General features: G+C 36.5%; 1 protein-coding gene across 1 annotated transcript in view; it reads right to left on the bottom strand.

Annotated features, from left to right (window-relative positions):
* Window positions 1-2,780: 2,780 nt before the first annotated feature.
* The window catches only part of LOC122808340 (2-oxoglutarate and iron-dependent oxygenase domain-containing protein 2-like), a 38,456-nt gene continuing 15,991 nt past the window's right edge, over window positions 2,781-25,245 (bottom strand). Inside the window, exon 2 of the mRNA XM_044079307.1 lies at window positions 2,781-3,503. Coding sequence (XP_043935242.1) covers window positions 3,231-3,503 — 273 coding nt within the window. The 3' untranslated portion in view covers window positions 2,781-3,230. The remainder of the gene's footprint in view (window positions 3,504-25,245) is intronic.

Below are 25,245 nucleotides of genomic sequence, written 5' to 3'. Positions count from 1 at the left end.
GGGTAAGGGTGAGATATGGATTTCCATGGTGATTACTTTGTGGTTGGATCTAACCAGGGAGGAATTGACTATTGGTGTAGAGCACCAGTTGCCCATGTTACTAATAACCAGGTCAAGGATGTTGCTTCCTCTAGTGGGGGTAAGAATGAGCTGGTCCAAGGCATTGGAACTGATGAATTCCAGGAAGCGTTGGGCCAGTGTATTGGTGCACGAGTAGTTTTCCCAGTTGATGGAGATGTAGTTGAAGTCACCTAGTATAAGAGTGTTGGGTTGGACCCTAATAGTTTCCAAGGTGCTTAGGAACGTGGAGTAAGAGTCTTGGGACATGGTTGGGGGCATATAGCAGGCTATGACCTGAATCGCCATCTTACCCAATGTTAGTTGTACCGGAAGTATCTCTGATACGTTACGCTGGGCTACAAGTCTGGAGGTGTGCATATCCTGTATGAATATGGAGACACCACCACCTTTGGAGCTTCTGTCCATGTTCTGGGGCCGAAAGGTGTGGAATGAGTTATAGCCTGGTATAGCCTGTTCTCTTTGATTTTTTTCTACAATAGGAGCTACTCTGGCTTCTGCTCTTATGTCCTCATTTCTTCATCTGTCCTGCAGAGTGCATCCTACCACCCTTCTCAGGCACTTCAATTCCATCACTTCTAGATTCTTCGTCTACTCTGCCTTTATTGTTCAGGTTTCTGTACCATGCAGCAGTACTGGTCGCACCGCTGTCTTGTACACCTTACTTTTCAGCTTCTTTGGCATTCTTCTGCAGCCCCTATGACTCTAGCTTTGATCTCTTCATTCAGACTTCCCTTCTCCTCAACCACCCCTCCCAGATACTTGAAGCTATTTACCTGTTCCACTATCTTCTCTTCTATCTCAATTCTCAGCTTCTTCTGATTTCCTCAGTTTGCTGCCATTACCACTGTCTTATCTGTGCTTAGTTTTGTCCCATGTGCCTTCAGTTTTGCATTTCATTGCTCTATACTTTGCTGGAGTCTGCCTGTAATGCCACACCATCTGCATACAGCAACTTTGCTGATCTGTCCCCTCCAACCTGTTTGCTAATGTAGTCCATCACCAGTATGAAAAGCAGTGGGCTCAGAGCTGAACCCTGGTGCACACCCACTCCCACTGGGAACCCCTCTGTGAGGCCAAACACTGTTTGTAGTTGAGTCATTGGGTCCTTGTACATAGCCTGCACTAATTCTACCGGTGTTTCTGGGACTTGGAACTACCATAGTACTGCCCAGATCAGCTATCTTGAGACCTTGTCATATGCTTTCTCCAAGTCTAGGAATGCCCAGTTGGACACTTTCATCATCTCTACCTTCTTCTCAACTATCTGTGTCACTGCAAACATTGGGTCAGTTATGCTGCATCCTGATCTGAATCCGAACTGCTCATCTCCCACCTTACATTCTACTGCTCTGCATATAGCTTTATCAGTCACTGTCTCCAGAACTTTCATGCAATGTGGCAGAAGTTTAATGCCTCTGTACTGCCCAAAAGTTGTGGATGTCCCCTTTCGTCTTCTACATTGGCACACGTATGCTTGTTCTCCAGTCATCTGGGATATGCCTTTCTCTCCACACTGCGATGAGTACCCTCAGGACCCATTTCTCCTGTATCTCACCCAACATCTTTATCATATCTGCTATGACCTCATCTGAGCCTGCTGCTTTCTCTGACATAATTTTCCTTAGTGCTATTCTTACTTCTTCTAGGGTATGCTCCTCCTCTTCTCTCATCGTAGGCTGCTTCTGGGGTAATACAGCTTCTGTGGGGTTTTCTTTATTCAGAAGCTTGACACGCATGGAATAATTTACAGAAGAATTAAACATTTGTCAGATATGGAATCATTTATAGAAGAATTACACATTTCTCACATCATTTATAGAAGAATTAAACATTTGTCACATATGGAATCATTTATAGGAAGAATTAAATGTGTCATATATGGAATAATTTATAGGAAGACTTAAACATCTGTCACATATGGACTCATTTATAGGAAAAAATAAACATCTGTCACATGTGGAATCATTTATATGAAGAATTAAAAGTTTGAGTGTCTCCACTGATAACAGATGGTGAAGTAAACAGACATTATGATATTTACTGTCTGGAGAAAAAGGGGTTATTATGATGGCTAATGGATTTGTAGGAAGGGTCTTTATACTAGAACACTAGGAGGAGTGGACTTTAAAAGAAATATGGAATAAAAGATGCAACTACTAGGCAGTCCACTGTGAACTAGGCAGGAAGGAAGATAAGCAGAAGGATAACTCAGACTTTACAATCTAATCGGAAGCACCTTCCAGTTTGATCTACAGTTCCCAGAAGTTTAAGCAGATTAGATGAGAGTGGCAGGAGTTTCCAGAGGCAATTTACAGTGAGAGCACCCAGCTCTAGAGCAGCACTGACTGGATATGCGGGCACTCAGTATTCTGGATCTATGGGATGTAAATGAGACTTTTGTGCTTATAGACACAGAAATGAGACAGGAGAGGGAGGGACTTTGGCAGTCAAATTAGCATAAGGGGAGGGACAGAACAAAGATAGGACAGTGTGGGAAGATGGGGACAAAAAAAAAAATCAGTACCACAGCCAGATAAAATCAGACACTTGTAGCCCCCCCAAAAAACTTGCTCACACCAAGGCTATAAAGTACAGATGATGAATAAAACACCTGCCCAAACAAATCTGTTTTAGTTAAAGCACAATGGGAATGCAATGTACAGGAAAAATGCTTTAAAAACAACTCTGACAACTGAATATTTGAATAAAAAAGTGTTTATATACATGTATGTATGCATTCTGTATTATATATTACTTTCTTGGTGTACATATGCTCAGAATAATTATTGACTTTTGTTTAAAAATTTATCCAAAATGCTATTTTTATTCCAGGCTAGCCACAGAGGACAAAACAAGCAAAATCTCAGCTCTCTGACAATGGACATCAGCAAACCGTAGGTCCTGTGACAAACAGCATGGTTGCAGAGAAGCCATCATCTTCAGTCTTCATACAAAAGTAGTCTCCAGAACTGTGCAAATGATTCCAAAAAGAATCTCAATGCCCATACAATTTTTAGCATTTTCATGATGTTTCCTTATCAGTAATGATAATTACATGTGAATGACCTCACATTAAAAGTGCATTTGTGCACTTGACAAACATTATACTCTATAACCAAACTCAAGGTGAGACCCCATGTTCAACTAGCTCAGATTAAAATACAAACATCTAGTGTCTCAAAATTGTTTTCTTCATTGTCATTTGTAAAGCCATCTCCAAATCCTACTGCTTCCACTAAGTTAGGATTCCTGTTGCACATGGGACAGAGATGGTTACGGACAGATGATGACCTCATCCACACAATAAGATTCCATCTTTCTCCTGATTCAATAGGAAATGCGCCATGAAGCTGTCCTCCTCTATGTAACAACCCCTGGGTGACAGTATGTGTGACCTGTACACACCCAGACAACAGTGGAATCTGTAAAACAAACATATCAGCATTATTTTCATATCAACATGACTGGACTTAAGTGAAGGCAAAATATAACCCATTCATTTTTCTTAATTTTGTCTAATTACTACACATTATTTATTATAGCAATTCAACTACTTTAAATAGTCTGCCTTCTATGAGAATGTTCTCTTTATTCATGTTACCAGACGTTTTTAGACCTATCAAGTATTATCCCATATCAGCTCTAACAACGGCAATTTTACCACTAAGTAGATCATGGTGTTACCAGAATAAATCTGAAAAGACTACACTTTGTCTTCCTCAGTGAGATACATTTAATAACAACTTGATGGCAAGCTTTCGCAATGCTATATATCTGAATTCCTCTTCTCTATTGGGAATGCAATGTACAGGAAAAGCAGAAAAGCCCTTCTCAAAAGTAAAGCCCAGACATTGTGATGTCTGGTGCCTATCTTTTCTACCAAGTTCGATTTCAATCCCAGATTACCAAACATTCTGTCAGAATAGAGGTGTTACTAGGTGGCAAAGTAGCTCCTCAGAAGTTATTCTAGTATAAAATGTAAAAAGTACAGTGAAGAAAACACGCTTTAATGTGCCGCACTGTCATTGTTAGAGACAGCATCAGTGACACAAGCTGAAGACCAAAAGACAAACTTATCTAGTCTGCCCTTCAAGTGTAATTGGCCTTCAAACTCCCTTCTTCCATCCACAGCATCCCCCTCAAACTTCCTCCCTCCTCCATGCATAGCATCCTCCCCCTCTTCCATCTGTAGTGTCCCACTCAGACATTATGCACCTCCTCACCCAATGGTCATATTCCAAAAGCAGTGACTTCTGTCACCTTAGAATGGAACATTTTGAGCAGCTCGCAATGCTCTATTCCTGATGTCAGGTGCTAGCATGCAAAACTGCACATTTCCACTGTATGCTTGATCCACCTGTTTAAACACACACCAACAATTGTTTCCAAAAAAAAAAATGACACAGCAAACACATTCATATAAGCCATACATTTTAGGGTCCAAGTAAGACTAAAGGAGGGCAGTACAAAACAGTAACACAAAATGTTTATCAACATATTTTTTTAACTACATCTTGGTGCATCACTGTCAGATGTGAGCACTAGGTAATCTGACCTACTCATTATTGTCAGGTGCGAGGCTAACACATCCTGTAATTCTTGTAATTCTCTAATATGAGCACTAAGTGACTTAGCATAGTTATCTCTTTCAGATGTCAGCGTCTGCATATGTAGCTTTGTGTGATAAATGCTAAACTATGAATGTTAACAGTATGAGGCCAGGCTCTGGAAACCATCATCCACAAAGTGTTAAATGAGGAAGTCTTTCCCCCTATATCCAATATTTTCTAGTCCACTCATGTGATAGACTGCACTTTACTTCTTGTGGTAGCCACACTACTCACCAACATGAATAAAAGGATTGTTCAAATACTGTCTGAAACTGTGAAAAAGTACATAAACAAAACTCATATGCATGCTAGGCCTTACCACACTTCTATAAGATAGGAAGGGGATTCCTTGCATGACAGTCCTAAAGGATCTCTGACTCAGTCACACAAAATTCCACCATCCACCCATCCAATTTCCAATAACAAACTTCAAGCTTTATCCTTTTCCAGGTTGCAGGGATGCCACAGATTTTCCCAGCAGCTCACTTCCACATTGCATTAGGTCATTTATGTAAGACTGACTCATTTCTAACATCTCTAAAGAAACAACTGAATCCTGGATCAGTACATGTGATAGTAATCAACGTCTTCTCCAGTAACCAACAAACTATGTCACCTCTTCTCTCTCACTTAATGTATGCTTCTCAAATGATATTCTGCAATTCACAAATGTGTACACAGTTACTGTACACCTTACTACAACTGTGACCTTTATAGGTTCATAGGAGGTTACAAGGCTAGCAGCCCTAGAGCCTTTACATGCCTAGCCATGTTAATCCCAGGTATCCCCATTTGTTCTTTTTTGGGGTAGTTAAGAACGAACTTATGAACAGACTGGGTCTCTGATCAGCACCGGCAACTCCTGTCCATGAGGGACCAGGGTACCACCCCTGGAGCGAATTTGCAGTTTCTCATCCAGTTATCTAAGTTGTGTCTGAGTAGTGTCAGTGAGGACCTCTGTTTTACGTGAATATGGAGTCTATTCCAGAGAAGTGGCAGTCTCTGGGAGACATATATGTCTCTCCAACATGATCTGTTAATGTCACAAAATAGGTTGAGATCTCCAGAGTGAGTGATGCTTGAACCATTTGACTTGCGAATGAGCAGCATTTCTATTATGGCAGGGTTGGAGATTGCCCTATAGGCCAAGCACAAGTCACCTCTCAGCAGCCTCTAAGATACATGGTAAAGTGACAGGGCTTTCAGCCTGTTCATGTAGGCCATAGTTTGGAGTCTCTGTATTTTCTTAGTGAGAAACCTCTGAGGTCTCTCCAGCTGCTGCAGGTGTCTGGTGAGGTACATGCAAAAGGGTGCATTATATTCTATTAGTGGTCTGATGAGAGTCAAGTACAGTGGAGTTATAACATCTCTTGACCTGAATGCTATGCCCTTGTTTATGAGATGTGCTATGTAGAAGGCTTTTCTTACCACGGTGGAAACTTGGTCAAAGTTCATATTGCTATCAACCTGTGTTCCCAAGTCTCAAACCACTGGGTTGGAACTCAGGGTGGTGCTGTCAACACTGTAATTTGTTGGGAATTTCATTTTGCCAAAGGGAATATAATGCATTTTTTGCATTTAGTTTTAGACTATGGTTTTGGCACCAATCATTTGTTTGTGTTAGCCCTTCTTGTAATATGTTGACATCATTGGGGGACTTAGTGATGGTCTCAGTTTGCAATCATCAGCGAACCTGGTTAACCAAAGGCCATCTACTTTGGCTTGGACTTCTGAGAAATAGGTGTATCACGTCTTTCCTTTTTATTGTTCTTTGAGGATTCCCCCTGAGACTCGAGTGAAATCATCCAGACTTTCCTAGTCAACAAACTGAAGTAAGCAAATGAATGAATGAATGAATGAACTGGCGAGGCACTGAAACCCATTCAGACAGGAACCAATCTCTCAAAGAATGTACACACTCAATCATACACATTACACTTACACCTACAGGCAATGTGGAAAACATTAATTCACCTACTACACATGTGTGAGGGAGGAAACCTAGGCACCTAAAAAAACCCCACAGAGCCAGAGTTCAGATATGCAAAAGTCTATACCACAGCCAAGAATCAAACTGGATAAATGTTTTACTGTGATGCAGCAATCTCAGTCTGTCACCCAATACTCATTTTATTTGCCCATCACCATTTTAACTAGCTGTACAATTTATTGCAGCTTATTCATAGGTTCATAGGTGTGTACTAGGCTAATGGCCCTGGAGCCTTTATAATCCTAGCCAATAGAAGTGCCCTGGCATCGTGCCACCCAATGTTAGTTCCCAGTGCCTCTATCAATACAGCCACTGGACTGATCACCAGGGTGAACTTTCTATTACCCATCCACTCATCAAGATTTCTTTTGAAGAGGGTCAGTGAGGTGCTCTGCTTGACATGAATAGGAAGTCTATTCCAGAGCATGGGCAGTCTCTGGGTGAGGAACCTGTCCTTCCAGCATGTTTTGTTGATTGTGGTAATGAGGTTGAGGTCTCTGAAGCATGTAGTGTGGAGAGATTGGGATTTCTTTAGCTGTAGCATTAATTCCAAAAAAAACGAAGGCACAAGGAAAAACTTCACAAATAAGGTGACCATACAACTAGTTCCAAGAAAGGCTGTATAAGCCCTTTCGTTCCTTTATTCTCCAAAGACAAAACGGAACTTCATCAGATACACAAACACATAATTTCCTTTCATTTAAATACCATTTAAAAATCATGTGATCCACAAAAACAATTTTAAAAACAATAAAAATAAAAACCTTCATCCTTCTTATTTATCAAGTGCATCGTGAGTGTCACTAGTCCCTTCAACTGGAACTTCCTAACCCTACACATTAAACAAAAAACACATTGAATCAGCTTTTGTTAACAATATTAATAATATATTTATAAAGCAATCCCTGCTAAAAATCTTTTTGCAAAAACACTCCACCTAAAGGCCAAAACCACACTCTCTTATTGTGTTTTTTCCTAGATTTAATTATATAAATCTTTACTTCTTAATTTATTTGTTTAATTCTTACTGCCTTAGACTTTGTCTGCTCTAAGGTTAAGTAAGCTACTAATTGAGATTCTATCATTTAGTCCAGGCTTCATAGTTGCGTTCAACAACACCTGCCAGAAGGTCTCCCTGTACTCAAGAAAATTGGACCAATTACCCCCTCTCTCTTGTTTTTTGACATTTTCCAACACACAAAATCTAATTTTTTAAAACTCTTTACATGTAAAAATGTGCCTAAACAGGGCATTTTTTTCCTCCTGTCTTTTTTCACTAAATATTTTTTTATTATTTCAAATAAGATCTGTTAAAAACATTACATGAAATAAAGATAAATAACATATTTATAATTCTAAAACATTACTAATTTCAAACCATTGTATAACTACTTACATTGGTGTCTATTCAAATCACATTGAAATTTTATATTATGTAAAATTAGAAACATAAGATGATGTATCTTCATCGATCTTTTCAAATATTTCCAGTACTTTCATCCAAGAGTAATGGTAAGAAGTAGATCTTTTAGTTCTGCTCTTCACTGTTAATATTTCCATGTGTGCAACTGTTGATGTTAAATTCTTAAATTCGTTGAACGTAGAAGTCTCATTTTTCCAATGTATAGTTATGATTTTATGTGAGATTGCCAATAGTGACCATAGGATTTTAGTGTCTTTTTTTGGTACACAGTTTGGAATAGGAGAGTTGAATAAAATTAAAGACTTTGTTAATTGAAAATTATCATTAAAAACAGTCTGAAAAAAAATAGTTAATAGACTTCTAATACATATACATTCATAAAAGACATGCTGCCAATCTGCTTTTAACTTGATATGGCATCTCCAACATTGATCTTCAATAGAATACATTTTGGTTAGCCTATGTGGTGTATAGAAACTTCTATGTAGATATATCCAAGTGAATAATTACCAGTATTTTGATAATGTAGAAAATTTGGAAGATTTTAAAATATTACTTTTTTCTTCTTCAATTGGAGGATTATTGTTTATTAAAGTATAAGAATCCCAGTATGATTTTTCATGATAGTGTTTTGTTTTTTTAACAATTTTATAGATATTAGACAGATAACCGGTACTCTGATAAGGCTGTTTTGTGATAAGAATAAGGTATTCAATGAGTTTTGGAGCTTCATGTCTAACTGAAGATTGCATTTGTTCTATTTTATTTATAAGAAAATGCCTTAGATTTTGTAAAAACAACCAATTGTCTTTATTTATATTATATTTATAAATTATCTGTTCATTTGTTAGTATTTTCCCTTTCTCTATAAGTTGATGCCAAAAGAGCAATGATTCTTTTTAAGTATATTTATTTTAGATATTTGGGCTGTATCTAGAATATTTGGTGTAAAAGCTATAGGGAAAATAAGAAAAATCCAAGAATTAATATTTGTTTTTTGTTTATATATGTTTTGAACACTGAAAGTGTAGAGCTTATATAGTTTGATGGCAATTTATTGATATTATTCCTTATCCCTAAAAAATAATCTTTTAACATCCATATAAGGGGTGATGATATTATTGTTAAGTTGTCTTGTATATGATTGTAATTAACTTCTATGTGAATCTGTTCATGGGCTTGTTTCCATATAGGTGTGTATGAATTATTTAACCATAGTATTATATTTTTTTAATAACAGATGAGATAATATATAAATCAATATCCGGTAAATTAATTCCACCATCTTCACAATTTGGTAAATGTTTATTTAAGGCTATACAGGGTTTATTTGGAAACCATAGAAAATGTAAAATTAGTTTATTGTATCTTTGAATAATATATTTGGGAGGTGGCAATGAAAAATTTTGTATTAAGTATAATATTTTGGGAACTGTGATTACTTTAATAAGATATAATCTGTCTGCTGTTGAAAAGATGTATTTATTCCAGTAACCAATTGATTGTTCTATTTTATCTAGTATTTTATTACAGTTAAATATTAAAGAATCTGTTAATTAATTGAGTAGATTTATTCCCAGATATAATAATTTATTTTCTGTTACTATATATTTGGAAAACCTTTTGTTTGTATTCTTTTTTTTTACAGTTACATGGCATAATTTTTAAGGTAAATGTTTATTTAAGGCTATACAGGGTTTATTTGGAAACCATAGAAATGTAAAATTTGTTTATTGTATCTTTGAATAATATATTTGGGAGGTGGCAATGAAAAATTTTGTATTAAGTATAATATTTTGGGAACTGTGATTACTTTAATAAGATATAATCTGTCTGCTGTTGAAAAGATGTATTTATTCCAGTAACCAATTGATTGTTCTATTTTATCTAGTATTTTATTACAGTTAAATATTAAAGAATCTGTTAATTAATTGAGTAGATTTATTCCCAGATATAATAATTTATTTTCTGTTACTATATATTTGGAAAATCTTTTGTTTGTATTCTTTTTTTTTTTACAGTTACATGGCATAATTTTTGTTTTATTTTCATTAACTTTTAAGTCTGAAATATTTTGAAATTTATTCATGGAGTTAAATAGAGCATTTAAAGACTCATTGGCATCTGAAAGAGTTAATAATATGTCATCAGCAAAGAGTTGGATTTTAAGGTTTAACATTTTATTTTTACAAATACCCTTTATGTTAATGTTTGATCGGACTTGATTTGCAAAGGGTTCTATGAGAAATGCAAATAACAATGGTGATAAGGGGCAATCCTGTTTAGTTCCCTTTTTAATTGTTATAGGGCCAGATCTATGTGATCCTAGTTTAACATATGCAGTAGATTTTTCATATAATATTTGGATAAGGTTATTAAAATTAGAAGGAAAGTTATATTCTTTTAAAACTAGTGAAATAAAGTTCCAGTTAACCGAATCAAAAGCTTTATTAATATCTAATGAGATTACATTTAAATCTAGGACTCTATGTTTGCTATAGTCTATTAATGTTAGTATTCTTTTAACATTACATGAAGTATTTCTTCCTTTAATAAAGCCTGTTTGATCTTTGTGAATTAAGAAAGGAAGAAAGTGTTTAATCCTATCTGCGTATATATCCATAAACATCTTATAGTCTATACTGAGAAATGATATTGGCCTATATGAGGAACAATGCCTCTCATCTGTATCTGGTTTGATAACTGGAGATATCAATGAATATTTCCAAGAGGGTTGTATGTTCAAATCTTTTTTGGCTATATGATATACTTTTAATAGTAAGGAAATGGCTTGATTGGGTATTAATTTATACATTTCTGGTAGCATATTATCTGGGCCAGGTGCTTTGACTTGAGCTTTTTAATTTGTGACTTTAACTCTGTCATATTGATTGGTTTGTTTATAATATCTGTTTGTTCTTGTGTTAATTTAATATGAATATTATTTTCTAAGTATTTTGTTATATCCTTAGTAGGTGTATCTTGAGTGTTTATGGAATTGTCAATGTTAAATTGAAGTCTGAATGCTTCTAAGATATCATTTAGATCAGTAACTCTTTTGTTAGTATTAGGAATAAATATTTATTTTATTTGTTTAGATTTAATTATTTTTTGTTCTATTAGTTAAGTGTCTCAGGTGTGCTGAATTAGTGGTGTATGAATTTATTTTTATTTTTTCTAAATTAATCATAATCGTATGATGTAACAATTCTGTATACTTCTTATTGATTTGTGCAAGTTTTTGAACTTGAGAAGTATTTCCCTTTTGTATTTCCAGCTTCAGTTCATCTGCTTTGTTTTGTAAATCTAGCATATCTTTATTCCATAACTTCCTTTTATTTATGTACCAGGATAATGTTTTTCCATAAGCAACTGCTTTTAATGAATCCCAGACATATATTTCTGAAATATCCTCTTTGTAATTTATTTCTAGAAAATTTTTGATTGTTTCTTCATAACATTCTTTGAATTCTGTCATTTTTTGTGATAAAAGAAGGTATCCTAGTAATGGGATTTGAATAAAAAGGTGTAAGTTCTGTTTCAAAGACTATGGCATTATGATCAGATAATGGACAATTTATAATTTTGACTTTGTCAATTTTTGTTATTAGGTCATTGGCAACATATATTCTATCTATTCTTGAGTTAGTTTTATATCTATGAGAATAAAATGTGAAGATTAATGAGTTTGGTTCTACAAATTCATTTATGTCTTTTAAATATAATGTATCTATAAATTTTGACAGTGCTTTAGAGATAGGTTGTTTTCTTCTTTTAGATTTAGAATCTGTATCTTTTTCATTCATTATACAGTTAAAATCTCCTGCCAATATGAGGCTACCCTTAGTTAAATGAATTATCTCTTCAAAATGCTGTTTAACTGTTCTTAATCCTAGTCCTGGGAGCCAATATACATTTACTAACATATAGATTCTCTTATTTAGTTCTATTGAAGCTAAACAAACATACTTGATGTATCTCGATGAGTAGTAATTATTTTAGGTGTTATAGTTGAGTTACGAAGTAGTATAGCTACTCCTCTTTTTGTTTGTTTTGTATTGAGAGTTTATTAGTACTGTGTAATTATTAATATTTAAGTTGTTTATATCTCTATCTAATAAATGTGTCTCTTGTAAAAAGACTTTTTGTGGTTTATGTAAGTTTATGTATTTGAATAGGCTTCTCCTTTTATTACTATTATTTAGACCATTAATATTTATGGATAGACATTTCATTTCCTAGTTTTGAGTTTATTTTATATGTGAATTTATGTAAATATTGTTTACTCTTAGTTTCATCTTGGATGTAGAATTCAAAAATATTTTTCTTGTGTGGTTTTTACATGTTTCTAAGTGACACCAAAGTGGTAGAATAAAAAAACAAAGAACTTCCAAACTTGTAATTCTTAACCTTAAAAACCATTCCCTATCACTATGAGGTAATATACCTCCTTGTTTGATTAATGAAACTAACCAAACAATCTTTCCACCCTCTCTAATAATATTTGGATCAGTTACTTTTATCCTCTTAGGTTTTAAATAAAGATAATTGAATAATATATTAAGATAATCTAATCAGCTAAAATATATAAATTTACTTGTACTCTTTATCTTATTGTAATTCAATAATACTTATTTCCAATCAGACTTCAAAAAGGTACAAACATTTAGACTAAGATAATATCATTTCAAAATAGTTTAGAGTATTAATAAACATTTACTCATGTTAAAATCTATAACTGTATATTGTAGACATCTGTCGAAAATTATTTACAGACATTACTTTACAATACAATACCATTGCTGTGTAAGTGCTTTTAGACTACTCAAGTCCAAAACTAGTTATTAGAGTAGTATTTACAATGTCACATTTGAATAAAAACATAAAAAGTTCTGAAACCACATCATAGTTCATGTTTAAAATAAACTGAAATGAAATACAATGCACAAACATATTAATATTTCTTTAATGGACATCAAATATGTTTGCCTAATTGCATTTTCTAACTTTTCAAAAACTTTCCCCATGGGTGGAGGCAACAAGATAGACATCTCCGTTATCTAAGAGATTGCTTATAATGTTGTTATTTGATTGAGTGTTTTGTTGTTAACATTTTTATCAATTTCCATAGCGACTTTGTATAATCAAAAGACACAGTACAAAAGTAAAACTACTGTTCATTTGACCACATTTTCCAACACAAACACATACTATCTCTTACAGCTTAGACTGGCATTTAATCAGCGAGTTTATCTGCTGATAATATGTATTGAAAATACAAATTTGGGTTACTTAACATCAGTAACTTAATCTTATAACTGAGTAAAATTTTTGGATTTAAACATCTGCAATTTCTTATTATAGCTGCACCACTGAAGTTGTACTTATGCTTAGAAAAATAGCCACTAATTGTTCTATTTGTGTTTGGTGATATTGTGTTCTTGTGTACTGTGCTTCAGTGTGTGTGTGTGTGTGTGTGTGTGTGAGTATGTATATGTTTATATATTTTTGCTTTTACTTATAAAAAAAACACTTTTGTGTATTGTAGTGATGCTTGTCATGCTGGCATATTATATTCCTTTGTTAACCAGGTAAACCCTCTAGGTATATAACTGATTTTAGGGTGACCCAGGAGGATGTCTGGTTATATGATTTGTTTTGAGTCGCACAGTAGGGAACTACAGGCTGAGGGAATAAAACTCTGTCAATACAAAGTTCTATTCCACTATTTTCTAAGTAACATTAAATTTCTGATAAAAAGTCCTCACTATCCTGGGTGATATCTAGGACTTACAGGTCATTAAAGATTGCTGTCCGGAATGGTATTTCTCATACTCTATCCTAATCAGTGTGATGAAGACACATTACTTTGTATCTCAGCCTTCTTATATAAAACCTGTGTAAAATGAAATCTGCATACATTTAGATGAAGCACAAATATTACTTGCATTTTATTAAAAGGAATTTGGGTTCTTGCATCTTTAAAAGTGAACGGTGCTTATTTCCTGAATAGATGTCAATTAGTTAAGGTCAGGGGATGATGTAAATAAGTAAATGCGGCAAGCAATAAGGAACTCGAGTGTCTAGATATATTCATGGGTGTTTAATTGTCTCGAGAGCTAAACGGGAAAAGGTATGTGTTTTTCTCTCTCTTTTTTTTTTTTTCCTTTCCCTGTCACGCTTCATGAGAAAATCATATAGTGTGCACGCGAGCACTATAGTCTGCTGAATAGAGATTAGCACCAACTAAGCCTGCATTTTGAACATAAGATGCCATATCTCTCAATGAGAGAAAAGGCAACTGAACACCCAAACCATTTAAAGGCATCTCTCAACTCCGGACGTCCGGAGCCATAACTCAGTCGACTCATAGCCGCAAAATGTCAGTAACAACATACTTCTGCACTATATTAGATTTAACACAAGCATATGGGTCAAAGACAGAACACCTTTTAATGCCATCTAAACTAGTCTTATGAAATGTTTAAACTGAAATACTTCATTTCAAAACAACACATTCCAGTTCAGCATTACTATTTACCCAGTCAGGGACATTTTTAACTCATAAAAAGCAATGTTGTTACGAATGAAACTAATAACAAAATATATAGCAGCTGTTATTATATCTATTAAGCAATGTGATCATATACTGGCTAAAGTATTATAAGCTCATAGCCGCAAAATATCAGTGACAACATACTCCTGCACTGTATTACATTAACACGAGCATATGGGTCAAGGACAGAACACCTTTTAAGACTATCTAAAATAGTCTCATAAAATGTTTAAACTGAAATACTTCATTTCAAAAACAAAAACATCACATTCCCATTCAGCATTACTATTTATGCAATCAGGGGCATTTTTAATTCATAAAAAGCAATGTTGATAGTGATGTAACTAATAACAAAATATATAGCTGCTATTATTATAGTTATTAAGCAATGTAACCATATACTGGTTAAAGTGTTATAAACTAATGAAGACTTTATATAATAAAAAAAGAACAAAGTAAAAAGAAAGAAAAAGAAAAAAAAATTGTACTTGAGAACATATTTGAGAACATTTTTATAGTGTTGATTATTTTGATTAGAAATATAAAATTACTGAATAATAAAGTAATGTTTAAATTGTGCTTAATATATTAATGTGATTTGAGATAAATGCATTTAAATTAATGTTAACTTTGAGAATTGAAGTATAATTGAAAACAGTACCTGTTTCAGATTGACTTGAAGACAGAAAGAACTTTTCTTTTGTTCTTAGTATTATTATTTAAACTTTTACAGAATATATCATTTGTTAGATTATTTGTCCTTTAGTTTTTTTTTTTTTTTTTGCTCAATAGTTTTCCAGTTATTTACTTCAGCATTTCTCTTTGGTGTATTCTTCATGTGTTAAGATGTTATTGTTGGTAAGGTATTTTATTGCTGAATCTACTGTTTTGAAGACTTTTATTCCATTTGGTAGAAAAACTCTCAGTCTTGCTGGGAATAAAAGATAGGTTTTCAATTGCTTCTTTTTCAAGGTTTTTATTATCGGTAGAAATTATTTTCTTTTTGATACCACCTTTGTAGAATAATCATTGTCAAATCTTATTAATGAATCATTGTATTTTATGGGAGAATTTGCCCAAGCATTTCTTAATATAAGATCTTTATTTGTGTAGAAAAAGTCTTACAATTATGGATCTTGGCTTGTTTTTACTTGGAGAAGAAGTATTTCCAGAAGCTGCTAGTGATCCGTATGCATGTTCTATACCAAATGAAAGAACTTCAGGTATTTTTGTTACAGCTGGTATCCAAGTGGTAAGAAAGTTCATCATGTTGTCCCCTTCAGGTTTTTCTGGTAGACCATATATTCTGATATTATTTCTTCTTGTTCAATTTTCCATGTCATCAAGCTTTTCTAGTAAATATGTATTCTGTTGCAGTAAGAATTCAGTTTGTTGTTCTTCTATTTGGACTCTAGTGTCAATGTCATTCAATGACTGTTCAATAAGTGATATCTGTCCTTTCTGCTGAGTAAACATTTCTTGAAGCTGTTCTAGTTGTTGTGAGCACTTTTCTTTAAAAGTATCTATTTTATTGTTCATCTTGTCAAGTTTTATTGTAAGTTCCTGTATATTTGTAATGAGAGATTGCAGGTCTTTTTTGAGAGAAGAGTCTTGTGCTGAATTCTTTAGATGGCTCATGGTGTGAAGCTGATATTGGTGCTGATTTTCCAGTAATTAATTTGACAGGAATTATTCAAGTTCTGACAATGAAAGATTTCTTGTAGATGCTCGAAGTTATTAGAAATAAGTTAGTAATAAATATTTCTTCAAATTAAATGTTATTTTGTGAAATTCCTGTCAGGAATTGAATTGAGGTAAGAGAGCTGAAATGTAGAGCAGCTATCATTTCAGCATCCTAGCCATGTCCCCTTCCTCCTGTCTTTTAATAGCATAATAGTGCTGGTAAACCCTCTTCCTCAATTCATTCTCAGTTTTACCTATATAATAGGCATTACATATTTGACATAAGGCGACATAAATGACCCCTTTTGTCCTACAGTTGTAGTTCCCTTTAATCGAAATGACCCTGTCATTACCTTCAATAACCAAGTTCCTGGTCTTTGATATATATATATATATATATATATATATATATATATATATATATATATATATCTGCATTCCCTACAATTACCACACTTACTCATCTTCCCCAACACCAATTTAGTCTCGTTACTCTGGTTTCTTTCAAATAGGGTCTTAATATTATGCCCTTTCCTGTACACTACCTTGGGGCTGGGGCCTAACTTATCAATTATTCCAAACACACTAAACATACGACTCCAGTTCTTCTCCATTCTTTTGGATCTCTGATGAATACTCATCATTTGTCAAAGTACAACTAAAGGAGTCCACTAATGTGTCTTGACCCCTCATTATCACATTGGGATTTTTCAACAAAGGCGGGTATTTATTTAACATTTATTTAACATTTGTTGACCGGGAATGTCCGACTAGGTTCCACAGAGCCTGTTTTCAGCGGAGGCCCGGGGAGAAATGCTCCAGATGCATGTCTTTGGAATGTGGGAGGAAACCGGAGTACCCAGAGGAAATCCACGCGAACACAGGGAGAGCATGCAAACTCCACACAGAAGGCACCCTAGCCGAGAATCAAACCGGAGAACCTCTTGCTGTGAGGCGACAACGTTAACCGCTGCACCACTGTGCCATCCACTCAAATGGCTTGTTGCATTTTGAGAGTGAGCACCTGTTTTGGCAAAAAAGGAATCTTATCAAAGGAAAGATGATAAGGGTATCAGGATTGACTAATGATGATGGAAATTTTATGGAAGAGATGGATACTACCCACCACATATCTTTCCTGTCCCTCTATTAATGCTTTAGGGTACCCTCTAATATACAAAATCCCCTTCAAAATATCCATCTCTTCCATAAATTTTCCATCATCATTAGTCAATCCTGATACCCTTATCATCTTTCCTTTGATAAGATTCCTTTTTTGCCAAAACAGGTGCTCACTCTCAAAATGCAACAAGCCATTTGAGTACGTTGGTTTTCTAAATATTGTTCACTCAAAACACCCCCTAAGTCTATTTTTATATAAATGTACATCCAGGAAGTTAACCATCTCCATTCCCACTGTACATGTAGAGGTTAGGAACTTGGTTGCTGTGTTAATGTACTCAAGAACTTCACCTACCTCTTCCTTGGTCCCAACCCACAAAATTAGGATATCATCAAGGAATCTATAATATTTGTAAATGTAAGTTTTAAATCTTGCATCCAACAGAAATTTAGTTTCCCAATACCAAAGGGCAATGTTTGCAAAAACCAGCACTACAATAGACCCCATCGATACTCCTCGGGTCTGCTTAAAGTGTTCAGCCTGAAACCACACAAAGTTGTTACTTAACACTAACTCCATTAATGTAGATAACACATAAACTGAGTCTTTGGAAAATATTGTACCCTCTCTGAGTGCATCCTGAAATATTTCCATCCTCTCCTCATGAAGAATCAAATAAAGATCTTTAACATCAATACTCAGAAATATCACTTGCTCATTGTATTCAACACCTGCCAAACTCCTCAACAGGTGCCATGAGTCCTTCAGCACATGATCTTTCCCATCAAAGAATATTTTTAAATGGAAGTCAACCATCTTAGCCAAGGGTTCAGTTTTACTTCCCCTCCCTGCCACTATAGGTCTCATTGGTGGATCAGTCAGGGATTTGTGTATCTTTGGGATCCCAAAGAAGGAGGGGACTTTTTGGGTGTTTAACTTTCAAAAATTGTATTTCTTCTTCAGTAAAACTATATTCCTGAAATAAATCCTCTAGTATAATATCCAATCTCCTATTAAAAATATTAATCTCATTCAAAGATGCTGGGTTAAAATAAACACTGTTATTTAAATACCTCAACATTCTTCCAGTATAGTCAAACTGATCCATTATTACCACCCCTCCTCCTTTAGTGGGTTTCATAACCCTAATATGTTGATTTTTCATCAGTTCCCTCAACACACAATTTTCTTCCTTAGTTAAATTATATCCCTGTTTTTTATGGTTACTTAATAAATTTCTAATTTCCATTTCAGTTACTTTTTCAAAGATGGCTACCGGAGGAAGCAAAGGAGGATTGTAAGTACTCTTTCTTACCAACGGGATTTTGATAAACTCACTTTTGTCATTTTTTTCCAACAAAAGTTTTTAGGTTTATTAATCTAAAAAACAACTTAACATCCAAAATCATATCCACCCCGTGGTTCTACCCCTTGGGTACAAAGGTGAACCCTTTTGCAGTAGTTCACCATGATGCACTTCCAATACTTCACTAGTATAGTTATAAATTTTAAGCCCTCTATATTCACTAACCATGACTTTATCTTCAATAATTTCAAAAGGGTCCTTTCCCATAGCCATTTGGTCCAATTCATTCAATTCTAGCATTTTAACATTGTCTGCTATCACCTCTGAATTGTCAAAACAGTGTGGTTCATTTTCACTACCACCTACAGCCATAAATTCATCATGCACAGTTTGTAATACATTTCCAACAGTTTTGGTATCATAATGACAATCAAAACCCTCTGTTCCCAACACAACATAATTCACAGAACATTCTGTAGCCGCACAGTTCATAAAGTTTTCGAATTCACCAATTACATGTATTCTATTAATATCATTGTCAGTCCCATCCACTGTGCTTTCAAATAGACCACTTACCACTGGTGGTATTGTGGGGGTCCACCTTGCCATCTGCCATGACCCCCCTGCTGCCATCAATACCCCCCGTGGTTCTGGCCATTGTTTCTCGGAGTCCATTGTCCATTTTTGCTCTTCAGTCTTGCTGAGCGTCTCGGCATTTGTTGAAAATCATGCCCCACATTACTACTGGAGTTAGAGTTAGAGTCTCTAAAAACTTCTCTTTCCTTATCATTGTCTACAAATGGAACCTCAATGGTATCTTCTTCCACATCCACAAATGAGACCCTCTGCTGAAGGTTAGTCCTTGGGGTAGGGTATGCCTTCTTTTGTTTATAGTCCTCCTCATCCCTTTTAAACTTCTTTCCTTTTCTAGCTTTAGTAATTTTTTTGTGTTGTTCAACTCATTCAAAAATACTACGATACAAACCCTCATTTGTGCTGAACAACTCATGCTCAGTAATCTCTTGTTGCAATTGGATAATTTCCTCCTTAAGACCTGCTAACTGCCATTGGTTGTCCTGTATTAACAACCGCATGTACCCGACCCCCATGCGATCAAACAACTGCAACAACTCATGGTGTAAAACTGAGCCACTCACAAAGTTGTTTGGAAAGCTCCACATCCTCAGCCCCTTAGGAACATGATGCACCTTAATACAGTCATCAAGAAAGGCTATATCCAATTGCAAACCCCTACATTTCTTAAGGGTCTTTTCCAAACGATAGATCCTTTGCCTCAAATCCGTTACAGGTACGGATTCCGTAAGTACGCCACCCTGGGAGCTGACTGTTGGCTTTGGCTCCTTATTAAGTCAACTCAAAAAATCACTGTTGTTAATCAAGGGAGGCAACGGAGGAATGTTCAAATCCTCAGGACCCCTCCTATTCCTCCCATTCTCACCAACAGATGGCTCCCCTTCAGCCAGCGTCCTCAAATAGGACACCCCTCCAACATTAGTCCTGTTATTCAACGAACACACATTTTCACTCGTTCTTACCAGTCTATCACTCTTGCTGGTAAAATCCTTCATATTAACACAAACCGAATCAACCTTCGCATTGGTTTCATTAATTAACGCCAACAGTTGAGTTAAAGTATCTTGATCCTCAGACTGCGTGCCTTCCATAGCCACTAACCAAAAGCACAGTCACTAAAATTTCAACAAGGCAGCGGGATTGCAAATATTCGGGTTCTTCGGTATGTCATCCTTACCCGAATCCTTCCTTATGCCATACACAAAGTCCACGAACAAACAACCAAACAATAATCCAAGGCAAAACTAATTCCAAAAAAAATTAAAGGCACAAGGAAAAACTTCACAAATAAGGTGACCACATCACTAGTTCCAAGAAAGGCTGTATAAGCGCTTTCGTTCCTTTATTCTCCAAAGACAAAACAGAACTTCATCAGATACACAGACACATAATTTCCTTTTATTTAAATACCATTTAAAAATCATGTGATCCACAAAAACAATTTTAAAAACAATAAAAATAAAAACCTTTATCCTTCTTATTTATCAAGTGCATCGTGAGTGTCACTAGTCCCTTCAACTGGAACTTCCTAACCCAACACATTAAATAAAAACCAGAGGCTAGTAAGGGAGTTTTTCCAGTCTTGGGATTCACCTTTTTCTGCAACAGTTTCTTCCTCCTGTTGTAGAGTTTATTAATGACAGGGGACCACCAGACTGGCTTCCTTTGTTTTGAGGAGATCGTCTTGGTTCTGTTGGGTATGGCTAGTTCCATGCATTTGTGTACATGTTCGCACAGTGCATTGGTGTATGATTCGGCAGTCATGCAGCTATTTTCCAATGACATGGGTGCCGTGAAGTTAGCCATCTCTGTTTTTAGGAGTCCAAAGTCCACTATGAAGAAGGTTTTCAAGGTGGTTACCTTTGCAGGGGGGTGTGGGTGAGATGTGGATTTCCATGGTGATTAGTTTATGATCAGATCTGACCAGGGAGGGGTTGACTATTGGTGTAGAGCGACGGTCGCCCATATTAGTATTAACTAGGTCAAGGATGTTGTTTCCTCTAGCAGGGGTAAGAATGAGCTGGTCCAAGGCATTGGAATTGATGAATTCCAGGAAGCGTTGGGCCAGTGCATTGGTGCATGAGTACTTTTCCCAGTTGATGGAGAGGTAGTTGAAGTCACCTAGTAGGAGAGTGTTGGGATGGATCCTAATAGTTTCCAGGGTGCTTAGGAATGTGGAGTGAGGGTCTTGGGACATGGTTGGGGACCTATAGGTTCACAGGTAGGTACTAGGCTATCAGCCCAAGGGCCTATGTAAGCCAAGCCAACAAGGTTCACTGGCTTACACCACCCAAGAAAGTTATTTTCCTGTGCCCCTGTTGAGCAGAGCCACAGAAGTGATCCCCGGGGTGTATTTCCTATTTCCCATCAACTCATCAAGATTTTTCTTGAAAAGTGTGTTATGGGACAAGACCAGCTTATTAAAATGTATATTGATTTCAGTTTATTAATGATACTATAATATGATTGTTAAAAAGCAAATATAATTTGTATGCAGGGCTGGGAAAATACAGCTTCATAAGACACATTCATGGTCAGAAACAAGACCCCTTGGAAGCAGGTGAATCATGTATAGGAAGATGTTCACATGAAGTCTGAGGCGAAAATCATGAGGGATGAGGATATTTGCAAAGTTTTCCTATAGGACACAGTCATTATAATGTCATGAAATTGCATGAGCAGTTTGATAAGAAAATGTATAAAATTATGTAAAGTGAGAATGCTTCATCAAGAATTATGAAGACTAACTCCCAGCGCTTTAAGAATAACATTTCTGTTTGCACATGTTAAAGTGTTGTTCCTGACTACAGGCATATAAGGTAAATTCTTAATGTTTTTTATTTATGACTTTAACAAGTGCTAATGAGGAACTTTGCTTGACATAGATGGGTAACTTGTTCCAGAGTATAGGAAGTCGCCTGGCCTGGAATGCTGTCCGGTCCCATGGATGCTGTGTTTTTGATTTTAGAGAGTGCAGCTTTTACATGTATAGATGTGATTACAGGGACTCTGCATTGTTCCTGTATAGATATGGGCCCTTTAGGGGGTGAGAGGGGGGTAAAGTTAGCACTGAACCTATCTGCCAGGATGTTGGCAATATCAGTTGGTTCTGTAATTTTCATGCCGTTGTGCTGTAACTCAAAGCAGATCTGGGTGTTGCCATTGAGATTCTTGACATAGCTGTAGAATGCTTTGTGGTTGCCCTTAGAATCAGTGGTGATTTTGTTGTTGTAGCTTGCTTTGGAGGATCTTATAAGGGATCTCAGCTTCTTACTGAGGCTGACCAGGGAGCTCTTCCACTCATGGGATTTTACTCTCTTTTGCAACAGTTTCTTCCTTTACTGTTATAGAGTTTGTTTATGGCAGGGGACCACTAGATTGGTTTCCTTTCTTTGAAGGATTGCATCTTGGTTCTGTTTGGGATAGCATGATCCATGCACTCGTGTAAGTGCTTATAGAGTGCATTTGTGTAGGATTCAGCAGTCATAACTGTATTGTCCATCTGCATGGGTGTCATGAAGTTCGCTACTTCTGTCTTAAGAAGCAAGAAGTTGGCTTTGGAGAAATTTTTTACCATGGTTTCCTTAATGGGGTGGGGGTGGAATGCGGATATCTATGGAGATTAGCTTATGGTCATATCTGACCAACGAGGAGTTGACTTTAGGTGTGGAACACCGGTCACTCATGTTGGTAATGACTAGGTCTAGGATACTGTTGCCCCTGGTGGGGGTGTGGATAAGTTGATCCAGGGCATTGGAATTTATGAATTCCAGAAAGCGTTGAGCGAAGGAGTTGGTACATGAGTAGTTTTCCCAGTTAATGGTGGGATAGTTGAAATCGCCCATTATTAGGGTGTTTGGTTGAACCCTAATATTTTCCAGTACATCAAGAAAAGAGGAGTGGGAATCCTGGGGCATGGTAGGGGATCTGTAGCAAGCTACAATTTGGATTGCAGTTTTGCCCAGAGTTAGTTGCACTTGGATTATCTCAGATGCACTATGCTGCGCAACTAACCTGGAGGTGTGGATATCCTTAATGAATATGGACACATCTCCACCTTTGGTGTTCTGGTCCAGGTTAGATGGCCGAAAATTGTGGTATGAGTTTATAGCCTGGTAGTGCAGGGGTGCTCTCTAGAGCCTTGAACCAGGTCTCAGTCACTGCACAGATATCGATGTTCTCCATTTTAAGGAGTGCTTCGAGTGAGTGCATTTTGAGATTTAGACTTCTAGCACTGAGTAGCATTACTCTCAGTTTTTGCTTGCCTGTTCCTGTTATGGTAGTGAATTTATCATTTGAACCTTGCCTAAAAAAGGCACTATAGGGGCGGCAAGACCCTTAACCAGTATCTAGAATCTCAGGGGTGACAGGTGCAGGCCATCTCTGGCAAAGCATCATGGTCTGTCGACCATGTCATCCCAGGCAAGACAGATACTGGATCTCCTTAGAATGACACCAGAAGCTTAGCCAGTTGTTGAAGTCAATCATTTTGTCCTTGTACTGCGGTATCATTCTGGGTGATGGCAGGATGCTACTCAGGGCTAGGGTCATACTGCCTGGGCTACAAGATAGGAGAGCTCTTCCATGTCTCTTTTCATGTAGTCCAGGGAGGTACATCTCAGGTCATTCACACCAACATGGACAATGACAGAGTCATATTTGTGCTTGTTATGGAGTGATCTGAGTGCATAGATTGTGTGGCGGATCCTGGCACCAGACAGGCAGCTGAAAGTAACATTCTCCTTGTTTAGCCTGGTGAGTGAGACATCTGTGTGCTTGACTATAGAGTCACTTATGACTAGTGTGTTGCGTACATTGTTTTGCCTTATGGGCTGTCGTTGAGTGGCAAACTTAGTCTGTGGGCTATGTGTCATTTGGGTTGTGTTGGGGGTGGAGGTTGCTTGTATTTCTGCTTTGGAGGTCTCTGTTACTGGAGCAGATTATTATTGAGAGCTTCCTCAAATGTTTTTGTATTTCTATGTGTGGATTTTTGTGGTGTAGGTTTAGTGGGACTATGTGATGAGTGTGGTGTGGTGCAAGTGTTTACCTTCTCTTCTTGACTGTCAAGTTCAGTCTTGGTTGGAGGGAGCTTGACCTCCAGTTTGGCTAGATAAGTGCATCTCTCACAGGTTGTGGTGTTGGGTGGTAGGAGGAGATGGTTGTCTGTGTACATGAGGCAATTGCTACATTGCCCCAAGATGCCCAGATTCATCAAATAAACAGGAGAGAACACTGGGAGCTGTTCCTTTGACATACCTGAATAAAAAAACTATTTTCCTCTAGACAAGTGAGGAAAGTGAGTACAAGAGCTGTTTTTTCTCTAAGCAAGTGAGGAAAGTAAGTACAAAAACTGTTTTCCTCTAGGTAATGAGGAAGGTTGAGTACTGTGGTAATTTGTAGCTTATTTAGTGCTTACAACAAGTTCTGAAAGAGTGCTGAGCACGACTAAGCAAATTCAAGTTCTAAAACTTAGACTATGTATCAGGCTATGACCTGAATTGCCATCTTACCCAATGTTAGTTGTACCTGAAGTATCTCAGATGCGTTATGCTGGGCTACTAGTCTGGAGGTGTGCATATCCTTTATGAAAATGGAGACACCACCGGCTTTGGAGCTTCGGTCCATGTTTCGGGGCCAAAAGGTGTGGAACGAAATATAGGCTGGTAGTGCAAAGTGGTGCTTTCTGCCACTTTAAACCAGGTCTCCGTTACAGCCCAAATGTCGATGTTCTCCATTTTGAGGAGTATTTCGAGCGAGTGCATCTTGAGATTTAGACTTCTAGTGCTGAGCAGCATGACCCTCAGACTGCATTTACTTATAGCTGTTACAGTGGTAATTTGGTCTTTGGAACATCATCTAAAAAAGGCACTGTAGGGGTG

Source organism: Protopterus annectens, chromosome 8.part0 (genome assembly GCF_019279795.1).
Source record: "Protopterus annectens isolate FY-2018-M chromosome 8.part0, PAN1.0, whole genome shotgun sequence".
Lineage (NCBI taxonomy): Eukaryota > Metazoa > Chordata > Ceratodontiformes > Protopteridae > Protopterus > Protopterus annectens.
Note: the sequence above shows the minus strand (reverse complement) of the source record. Positions and strands in the feature narration are given on the sequence as shown.